The sequence below is a fragment of the Meleagris gallopavo genome, chromosome 7 (assembly GCF_000146605.3).
Source record: "Meleagris gallopavo isolate NT-WF06-2002-E0010 breed Aviagen turkey brand Nicholas breeding stock chromosome 7, Turkey_5.1, whole genome shotgun sequence".
NCBI lineage: Eukaryota > Metazoa > Chordata > Aves > Galliformes > Phasianidae > Meleagris > Meleagris gallopavo.
The window spans coordinates 12,215,855-12,227,055 of NC_015017.2; the positions used below are offsets into that span (position 1 = coordinate 12,215,855).

The following is an 11,201-nucleotide window of genomic DNA, read 5'->3' on the forward strand; positions in this document are numbered from 1 at the left end:
CCTCTTAGGGGAAAAAGAAAAGCAAACAAAACCAATAACCCTGATTACTAAACCCAGTAGAACAAACACTGTGGAGAATCAGATTCAGCTAAGCCCAAGCCCAGGTCACCAGCCCTTGGGTTCTCCTTGCCATGCCTCTGCCTAGTTACCCAACAGGAAATTGCACTGTTCTCTCAGCATGGCTTAAAGGTGAAGCCACCACAACACAGGAAAAAAAAAAACCCAGGCTGCCTTCTAACTAAAGTCAGACTCAGGCTGAAAGCCAGTTAGCTCTTGCTTTCAGGTGATTTCAGGCTAGAACATGTTCAGTCCAGTGTATGCTCATCCTTTCAGTCTAAAGAAGCATCTTAATCCCACCCATCAACAGAGGCACGCCTGCCCTGAAAGGCCATGACACACGGCATAGCACTATGGAGGCTCAGGCTGACGCTTGCTTTCACGCACAAATGAGCGCCATGTCCATACCACTACACGAAAGTGAGAGAACAATGTACTAGAGAAGAAGAGGAAGGTTCGTACTTGCAATCATGCTTTTCGATTTCGAAGTGAGGGTTGAAGTTGAGGATAATCTTCTGGTTGGGCTCAGGAGCATAGATGACCCACTCGCAGTTCTGGTGGGAAGGGTAGTCATTGGGGTAGCCTGGGGAAGTGATGTACCCAGCATCCTTGGAGTTGAGGCGGCCCCCACACGGCTGAGCTGCAGAGACAAAGAAGGGAATGAGGCATTAAAAACAGGTTTGGGGCACTGGCTACAGACAGCAGGTCCCTGTGGGCCATGGCTGGTGGTGGTCTGATAAAGGCCACTCTCCAGGCTTCTGACGCCAGGCTGGCACTCTTAATATTTCAGTAAGAATCTCTGGGCTTGGAGACATTATTCTACACAAGAATCCTACTCCTTCTCCTTCCACTTCCTGCCACACTTACATGCCACATTTCACACAGACCAGAAAACAGAAACAAATGCTCTTCCCTAGGCAATTACAGAGCTATAAAGTAAGAGATAGATTGGTATCAGATTATCTGAAGCTGCTTCACTTTACATCTTCCTTCACAAGCTGCTCCATGGCAGTCTCCCACAGGCACCTTGAGAGGCACCAAAGTTTGGACACAGATGACCCTCAGTGCAGCTGCAGAGTGCTTTGCTGCTCCCAGGGAAGGGCACTGAGGCAAAGCAGAGCTGAGCAACAGGTCCGTGGCTGGCAGCAGAGGTGAGGATGGTGTCCTGCCCTCCTGACTCCAGCAAGAAGCTGTGTGATAGCCCTTCCCCACTTGCATCCCACTCCCCCACAGCGGCCATGACCCCATCTCAGCAGACAGGCCACCTCTTCCTTCCCAAATCTTTTGGTCAACCCAAGCTGTTGGAATTGCAGACAGATAAGCAGCAGTGGTGGTTTTGTGGGGCTAGCCCACAAATAGCTGGCAACAATTACATGGAGAGCAGAGGAAGAATTCCCAGCTTTGGGTTAGGCCCTGGAGGGTGATTTCATCTTCAAAAAAACATTTAATCTCATGAACGCTGCAAATCAAATTTATTATTGCATTACTTGCTGGAAGGAAAATCTGCATCACAGGGTCAATTGATAACACACTAAAAATCTCAACAAAGTCCCTTTCTCCACGGGGCCCCATCGCGTGCCTCCCCACTGTCACCCCCCTGTCCAAGCATCATGGCCCCACAGATGTCTCCAGATGATGGCAATACCTCCTCCTGCTCAGCAAAATGGGTGAAATCCAGCCAAACCCTGCGGCCCCTCTGCAGAGCAGCCAGCCAGGGAAGCAGCGGGGCCAGCACTGCCCTGCTGACCCCAGTCTTGTGCTGACAGGCTCTACCCTCCCAACCTATGAGCAATGGGGTGAAACATGGGACACAAACCTTCACGTACACCCATACACACCGGGGCCTCTGAAGTGGAGGGAAAGCCAGACACAGGGACCATAAAGGAAGGGGTGAAGGGAAAGGGCTGTCTCCTACCAAGAGGCTGTGCCATAGCCTCTCCATCCCAGCAGGGTGCAGGTGGGCTTTCCTCCAGCCCAGACAAGGACATCTGGCAACATAAGGAAAAAAAGCAAGGTGATACCTCCTGGAGAAAAGCGCCCTGCTGCCTGCATGCACCCTGCAGATGGGGTGAATGCTGTGCAGAAGCAGCAGCAGCAAGAGGAAGGTCCTCCTGGGCTCTGGCTGCCCTGCAGGAACCAGGCTTCCTTCACTATGAGAAAGCGCTGCCTCCATTTCCTCTATGTTTTTTGTGCCCTCTAACACATTCATTCTTTAAAATAACTTTCTTCTCACACACCCAGAGGCATCTCTGCAGCCCTGTCTTTTTCTTAAAATAATCCTGTAAGAATCCTGAAAAATATGAGGGGAAAAAATTGCAAAGCTGCCACGGAGGAGCTGAGAATACCAAAAAACATCTGGTTTTGTTCCACAGGAGCGCCTGCTCAACACACAAACATTTACAAACTAACGGTTTTGCACAAACCCCTTCTCCTAGCAAAGCATATTTGCCCACACACGTGTCTATGTGGGTTTGGAGGGGAGGGGGGGGATTGGAGAGAGAGACATTCACGTGGAAGGAAGAAAATCATGGACTTGTTGACATCAACGTACAAATAGACGTGTAATTCACACTTCACTCATGTACGCACTTTCACACCTTCTCCTAAAAATTCACACCTCGTTTGCACACATGTCCACCCCCTCCAGCAAAGAGAAATATTCAAGCTGCAGATTATTTTTCTTGGAAAGGGCAAAGTCTCAAAGCCATGAAAATACAGTCAATCCTTCCACACCTCGTCATCCCCTCCCAGTCTCCCCTGCTTTCACACACATGCTACCCGCTAGGCTGATACCACCAACATCACCCACCGCTCTGAAGCTGTGAGCCCCTTCCTTGTGCTGGGTACTACAAGCACACATCACAATCCAGCCAGTCAGGGGGAACTGCAATGTGAACAAGGGACCAGGCGCCGGCTCTTCCCTGACAGATACGCTCAGTAGCAGACACCCTGATACTAAAATCTCTCCCTTCGCCCTGTGAGGCCAGCAGGATCACGCTAAGGAAGTCCTCAGCCTTGATCCTCATTTCAGGTCAGCTCAGTGCTCAGGTGCCAAGGCAAGAAGGAGCAGAGCCAGAGCCATCCTTCTGTGGCCCCAAAAGCAAAATGGGACCAGCAGGTAAGATCACTGAGCAGATAGGAAGACCTATCATGTCTAACACACATTTAGATACTACCAGGAACACATCACCATCTTTCTGCAGCCTTCCACTTTCAGGAAAGCTTCTCAGCCTTTTAGAGGAGCAGATTTTGCCCTGCATTCACCCCCCAAAGAAGCTCCCTGTTAACAAGGAGAGCTACATCTCACCGACATGCCGCACAGCCTAAGCGGTGGGCAATTGCATTGCATAGCAGGGAAACGGGCTTCTTAGAGTCACCTGAAGAGGTAAAATGACTAATATCTCTGTAATTGTTCTGTTGGGCTTTTATTTCTATTGATTCACTGGTATCTAGCAGACAAACACCTGCAACAAAAAAAAAAAATCCATCACTGCACCCACTGACAGACAAAGCATTTGTCTCAGCAGATGTGCCAAGCACTGACTTCCTATATAAAACCAGGTCTGTTGTGCACTCAGCAGAGGTCCTACAGCTTCTACATAAATCTGTCCTTTAAAACCGATGCATCAAATCAATGCAAAAATAATAAAAAAAAAGAAAAAAAGTGAGTAGCATGGCTACTGCCCAGGCCGTATGCTCTGGAAGCAAGACGTGCTCCAAGGCTAATGGGCTCTGGCAGCTTTCACCAGCACAAAATTCACTTAATAAAATTAAAATTGAATTCTGAAGCATCAGCCGAGGCTGCCAGGTGCGTGGGACATCCCGCTGCTCAGTAAGCAGAACGTGGGCCCTGAAAGCCAATTGCTGGGGCCATGCCAACCCATGTGGCAGAGGGCTGGGAGGCTGTGCCCATGGCCAGGCTGCAGGCTCCACAGTGGATTCCACAGAGTTCAGCGCTTCCTGGTTGTGTGAGAGTGGGCTGGGATGGGAAACCCCCAAATGCCTCCTTCCTTGCAGCCCACCAGGTACCTCGGATTATCCCTGGGGGATAACCCAACAGGAATAACACAGCCCCAACAGGGGACTTACACCAGAGGACAATGAGCAAGCCAAAAAGGGTGTAAAGGGAACATTGGGGTGCTCACAGGGGAAGACTCCCACAAATGTTGCAGTTGGCACTCAGGGGACCCGCAGATAGCAGCAAGGCCCCGGGAGCTTCCACCCACATGTGGGGCTTCCCAGCTCCGCAGCTCATCAGCACACGCTGAAACTTTTGGACAGGAGCACAGTGTTCTCCTACTCGAATTTCCTGCCGACTAAACCCCTCTGGATTTTCCTCACCCCAGGAGAGCTGGGCTCACTGTTATTGTTGGACCTGCAACACAGAAACTGAAGCCAACTCTGCCTGTAACAAAAATAATCATCACCACAGAGGCCCATTTCACAACAAACACATACTACAGCCTCTCAGAGCTCACAGCATCCAGCAGGGAACCATCGCACATTTTGATCCGCTGGGTTCAGTTTACTTTAGGGATATAATTCAAGGCTGTGCAAACCATGCAAGGTGCTCCTGCTGCCTCAGAAGCAGGCGGCAGCACTGGTACCTGCTGCTGGGCAAGGGCAGCAAGGGGGGAGATCCCAGCAGACCCATGTCACCAGGGCTTGCTGTCTGCTGCCTCCTGACTGCTTCCCCTGCCTTGCACCAGGCCCTGCACCTCAACTCCATGCTTTCATCCCACCACCGGAAAATTTCTACATCATGGGACATGGCACTTGGGCAGGGGAGGTTTGCCCAGTGACACCACAGCAAAATGTGGGTCCTGGCATGGAGGAACTGAGTGCCTCTCAAAGCTGGAGATAGCACAAGCTACAGCAAAACCTGCTAGAGTCAAACAGCTCTTTAGGAAGCTAAGCTTTGTAAGGTCCACGTGCTTTGCCAAATCCCAGCATGGATAGGAGAAACAGATCCCATCTGGTGGGGATTCATTACTGCTCACGTCCATCCTGCCTCATTTACCAGCGCTTCAGCCCTAGGGATGCTGCAGGCTGGTGTGGGCCCTACTGTAAACCCTCAGGCATAGCTTCTGAAGGGTGGGAGCACAAATTGAGCTTTGGATTTAAATGTACAGCTTAGCCATTGGCCAGGGAGAGACACGCAGAACAGAGGAAGCTAATAAGATTAGATTTTTTATCCCCAGTAGCATAGATCATATTAGCAAGAGCATGTTTGCTTTGGATTGCGAGATAAAGCTTCAAAGGCTTCCTGAACGAATTAATGGACAAACACACCCAGACAACACAAAGCACTGACACGCACAGCTCATCCCAGCGCGACACCCACGTCCACCTCTGGGGATTCCACACAGACAGGGAAAGTTCCCCCAGCACCTCAGCCAGGGCCTTCACCACTCAGGCTAAATTTCCCTTAGAAGCATGCTCACGGCAAAGCAGAACGTAAAGACTGCTTTTGAGATGTGAACTTGGGTTTTGTTTGATTCAAAGCGTCTCAAGCTTGTCATGAGACAGGCCCATAAAAACACTGTCTGGGTTCAGGCAAGAAAGGAGCGCGCCAATCCATCAGCTCAGGAATGCGGCCGTTTGACCACTTCCTAAGGCAACTGGGGAAGGATGCAATATATTCACTTTATAGTGCTGGACAGCAATGAGAGGAGAACTCCGGGAAGCTCAGCAAATGGAACATTTTAGCTGTAAGCCTTCGCAGAAAGAAATAATTTAAAATTATTTTTAAATAAGATAGGAGCGTTGGAGGGAGGAAGAGAACAAGACATACCTGCACTTCCTGTCCATGGTAATGCACTGAGGAACTGACTGCAAACAGAGAGCTGCTTGAGCTTCATTGTGGAAAACTAGAGGGCCAAATCCTGAACGCAAGTCCAGGTAATTTGTCTTAAAAATCACTCGAATTCAGATGATTTCCACCCCTGAGACTCTGGATAGGTGCTTTTCAGCAGTGGGCATCGGTTGAACAACCTGAGTCTGTGGAACCTTGACCTTCAAACATAGTTGGGAGGTTTGTTTGTTTGTTTTGTTTTCCCACACATTTATACCTTGGATGAGGTTTCATATCCTGTTTTTACAAGGTGCCACCTCCGTTAACTTTGTTATTTGTCATCTTATATCACAAGCTAATGCAATTCCAATAGGGCAACTGGCTTAATAGTGTTAGTCTTTATATAGATGTGTGCACACAATTCTCCCGGCTTGCTCGTGAATGTAATTGGTGGGTCTGAAATTACAACTCCTGGCTACTGCAGCAATCATTCCAGAGGTGCATGAGTGTGTGCGCGCACAGGAAGGGGATAATTGCATATTGAACTTTCAGGAGCCATACCTATTTCTCTTGTCGCTGCGTCAGGCTCCCAAGGGTTTGAAAACACACAGAAGCACACTGCCACCTCCCAGGAGCAGGTGGAAGCTTCAGGAGAGCTTCCTGCTGCAGCTCGGGCAGGCGCTGGGAAAGCTTCACTGGTATGCAGGCAGGGAAATGGAGCTCAGGGAGGTATGGGGCAGAGGCAGAAATAGGACAGAGCACTCCTGTGCTGCAGCCTGCCACCTCCCCTGTAGGCTGCACCAGGAAACAATAGGAGGAGGAAACAACCTGCTGAGCCATCCCTGTGAATGCTATCAAAAACAGGCTGCTTTGAGGGCCACGGAAGAAAAGTGAGAGACATTTCTAACTCCACACATTAAAGAAATTCACCTAGGATTCCTCTCTAAAGAGCTTCAAGCTTGATGAGAGGTGTTCAATGCTGCTGAAATACTAATTAGTATTGTTATTATGACAATTCCAAGAAGAAACCAAAAGCACATCTCATCTCTCACAGCCCCCTGTGATCTTCCAGCTCCTTCGCACCTTCTGAGCCCATCTGTCAGGGTCCGCTCTTTATAAAACCTCAAATCCCAACTTTCCCCACCAGTTTACTTCTAAGGCAGCTAGCAGAGCCCCTCTGAATCCTCCATACCCCTAAGCCCAAACCCCCCTCCTCAGGGTGCACAGCAAGACCCAGTGTGTCAGCAGCGGGCGCACAGCCCTAAGGCTGGGATGTGATAGGGAGGGAAACAGCTCTCTAGAGCCAGCTGGGAAAGGCCCTGCTGCAGCTCCCCCCATGCACACGCTGCTGAGCAGCGGCTTCAGCCTTTACGACAACTTGCTCAAATCCAGCCTCTGCCGAGCCTTGCTGCTAGCACCAACGTTATTACACATTCTGGCAAGCATCTTAAGCACATTGTTTCCTGCTGAGCACACATTCAGTGGACAGGCAGAGAGGAAAGTAGAAGCGGACCTAGAGTGTGTGTGAGGGAAATACTTGTGGAGAGAGCCTGAGCATGCAAGGGAGAGCATGAGGGAAGGGTGGGATGCTGGAGTGGGGCAGGCAGTAAGGCTTTAGGAACTGAAAAGGATCAGACCTGGGTGCTAGCAAAGAGAGGGGAAGTCAGGGAGATGGTACGGGTGTGCATTTGCATCTTCGCGCACAAGTCAGCAGCTCCCTTCCTCCTTCCCCAACCCAAAAGGCATCCTGTAAGAACTGCATCTTTCAGAAAACATACAGCAGGAAAAGACAGTGTCCCTTTGGCTCTGCCATCTTTCAGGGTAGGAGATGCAGAAGGGCAGGCATTTCAGCCCCACGCCAGGGTGACTCACTAGGACAGCTGGGAGAGATGTTTTGCCCTTGTTTCACATGCATGGTGAGGAATCAGGGAAGGTTTCAAAGACCCGGAGCCCAGCACTCCACCTCTGGGGCCCAATTTTCTTCATGTATGAAGGCAGGGTGAGAAGCATTCAGACAAAGTCTCTGCAGCCATCCATTGCTGCTAGCAATACCTCTGGCTATTCTACTTGCTAACTCCTGCTTTCCTGCTTAGCTTGTGGCCCCATTCCCAGCTGTATGAGAAGAAGCAGTGCTGTGGATGGGGCTCTTGCTGCTGTGCTACCCTAGCTTCCCCGCCATGCCATCTAAGGGCACGGCTGGCACATGGAAAGCCTTGCAGATCCAAGCTGTGATTTTGAGTGCTTGGCACTGTGCCCGCTGACATCGTCCCGACAAACCTCCCCTCTCTGTGCTCACGCCTCCTCGCTGTGCAGGCACGGGGCCTGGCTTTGGATCCAGCCTTCCGAGACTGCGATTTGGCTCAGGCAGAGAGAAGCTGACCCTTTGATTCCGAGTATGATTAAAACCATGCTACTGTAGCGCGACGCTGTGTGCAACACTGCTAGCAACAGCCCTGATTTATGTTGTTGCTAGTATTGCGGTTTCCACCAGGGTGTAGACAGGGATTTCGAAAATAGCCCAGCTACCTCTTTGTCTGTGTGTGTATTATAATTAGAGACATGCCAAAAGGCTGTTCCAGAGCTAGGGTAGAGCTGGAGACATTCACGCCCGCTCCTGCCCCCACCTCCTCACCGACGTGGTCAGCCCGGCAGCTTCCCGTGCTTCCCGGATTAGACAACTGTATTCCTGAGCCCCCGTGGGGACGGTGCTGGTGACTTCACCGCACAATGGAAAGCAACTTTAGCAGCTTCCAGCTTGCTGTAGGGCTGCTGCAGTCTGCCCTGCTGCCATGGCTAACTGCAGACTTCTTCAATTTCGATTTCAGATAGGACCATGGGTCTCAAATACAGACAATTTATTTTCCTAGCACAGCTGGTCTGTCAGAGGTCATATAATTTGGCAGCAATCCCAGTGCTTAAAAATTAATTTTTCCCTATTAATACAAGCAGGGGTCCCACAGGATACGCTCTCAGCCTTATCTGAACCTGACAGCTTCCTAAACCCACGAAGGATGCTCTCTCCTCTCAGGCTATCTGTAGCACAAGGCCACCACATCCTGGAGCCCAGCGACACTGGCACTTTTTGTTGGACACCAGCATTCCGCTGGGATGGACAGTGCTGCCCAGCACCCAGCACAGCCTGTGTGCTCTCATTTCAACCTTCGGAGCCACAGAGGTACCAAGTGCAGGGTGAGTGTTGGGAGGTGAGAGCAGGGAGATGGGGAGCGTTCCCACAGAGCACTGGGACCCACATGCCCATCTGCCGCTCAAGGCGCCATGCACGGAGATAAGCAGAGGCAGGGAAGTTAGGGAGACAAAACCCAGTATCCTAACCCGGGGCAGAGCCCCCACCAAGCTCCTATCAGTCGCTCACAGCGAAGCTCCTGACAACTGTCTGCCTCCTGGGCTAAAAAAGCTTTTGTTCCCCGAGCCTGTGCAAACGGCACAGCGGGCACGCGGCGTTACACCAAGCACTGCGTGGGTGTGTGCGCTGCTCGTACGTGCGCGGCACTGCGCCTGCCTGGCAGCTATTTGTTGTGGTCCCCCTCCCTACCTCGCCGCATCTCAAGTCATTACGAAAAATACCGGCTTTTAAGCAAACTATTTGGAAGGCTTCGAGAGCGAGATTTGCTCAGAGCAGCATAAACATCGTCTGAACGGCTCAGCACTTGGGTCACTCAAACCTGTTACTTTCCTACTTGATTGCATTTTACGGGAAGATGAAAAACACAGCATCCAGCTTTCCGATTTATCTGCAGGGTCTCTCACCCGCTCCCCTCCATGGTTATCTCCGGGTTTGCTTGGCTACATACAAATTGGCAGCTGCACTGTTTATCTCTTACTGTAGAAATATTGCACCAGGGTTTTTGCCATGTGGATTATCATATTATTGTCTATTAAAATCATCTCCCCCCTCTATTAACTTCCCTTAGGGAACCTTAAGAGGGACTTTCGTAATGGAGACAGGCTTTCAGATACACCAGGCTGAAACATAAATCCATCTGTCTCAGGCACGCGTTCTGACTGGGGCTGTGCTCTGATGGAGTGAGGACCTCAAATACTGCAAGCATCAGTATCTGGAGGAACCATATGTACTACCTTAAAGATAAGGATGGGAAATGAAATCAAACTGAAGATGGATGGGCCCTATCAGGACATACCAGAGAAACCACGCTTAGAGAGGAGGCAAACACCTAGCTGAGCACACTCTTGAAGACAGGGGTCAAAGGTTTAGGAGCAATGGAGACCATCAGCCTTCCCTTCTCAACCCCCAGGAGACCACCAAAAAGACCCCCAAGGGTGACTGCACATGCTCTAAGGGGAGGGCCTTATGTTCATCAGTTCTAAGAAAACGTTCACGAGTTTGAGAAAATATTTAGTATATGCATGAAATTCCAGGGAAAAATATGACTCTAGATGAACACGACCAATAAATGTAACCTGCACGTGAGCCAAGGTGTACATATTGGGCGGAGCTATTCCCTACGTGCGCAGCGCTGCAATAAAGGACACCTGCGTGACACGACTCATTGGCGTGGTGGCTTCATCTACCGACGTGCTCGTCTCACTCAGCCCGACGGGGGCTCGCGCCTCTCCACCCCATACCTTTGCTCACCGGGCTCACGACTGAGCCATCTGAGCAGCTCTGAGGCACCGCGACAGCGTCTCGGCACAGCCGCCGGTGTCAGCCGCAGGGAGACAACTTCCTCGCCGACTCCAGCACCATGTGATGCTCCGCTTAGCCGGGAAAACCCCGCGTTCAAATAAACATTCCTCTCGGCAGCCGAGCAACCTCAGCCTCAAGGCCGGCTCGTCAATCCCTTCCCGAAAAGCAGCGCCGCTCCCGAGCCCGCTGGAGAGCGGGAAGAGGCGGCCATGCGCTGAGGGGCCGCGAGGAGCTGCCCGGAGCTGGCAGCGCGTGCCCAGGCACGAGCCTCAGGTTGCAGCCCGGCACAGCGGCACTACGGGAGGGAGGGCAGCGGCTCCGACACGGGGACCGCAGGAAGGGCTGTTCCACCCACGGGGATCCCACGACTGTCCTCTCTTTACCCACTCACGCGCTTATTCGTTTATTTTCCTATCTGAACAAAAGATGGAATTTTTGTCTCTTTTCTTTATAATTGTAAGAAAAGAGGCGATGCCAGTGAGCAACCGAACGTACACCGTGTGTGCGCCGGGAACATCCGCGCCTCGCAGCTGCTGCAAAACAGGGACTTTCTCAGCCCGCAGCGCCTCTCCCACTTCCCCTTCCACACAGATCGGGGCAGGGGGCACGCAGGGACCGACCCGTGAAGGCCGTCCCTCGCCACCCAGCGCTGTCCGAGTCGCACCGTGGGCAGGGACCGCTCGC

General features: G+C 51.4%; 1 protein-coding gene across 1 annotated transcript in view; it reads right to left on the bottom strand.

Moving 5' to 3' along the window:
* Window positions 1-1,629, bottom strand: part of NRP2 (neuropilin 2) — a 69,999-nt gene extending 68,370 nt beyond the window's left edge. The window contains exons 1-2 of the mRNA XM_031554284.1: window positions 1,545-1,629; window positions 520-697 (exon numbers count right to left, since the gene is read on the bottom strand). Of these exons, the coding sequence (XP_031410144.1) occupies window positions 520-697; window positions 1,545-1,629 (263 nt within the window). The remainder of the gene's footprint in view (window positions 1-519; window positions 698-1,544) is intronic.
* Between the last annotated feature and the right edge of the window lie 9,572 nt (window positions 1,630-11,201).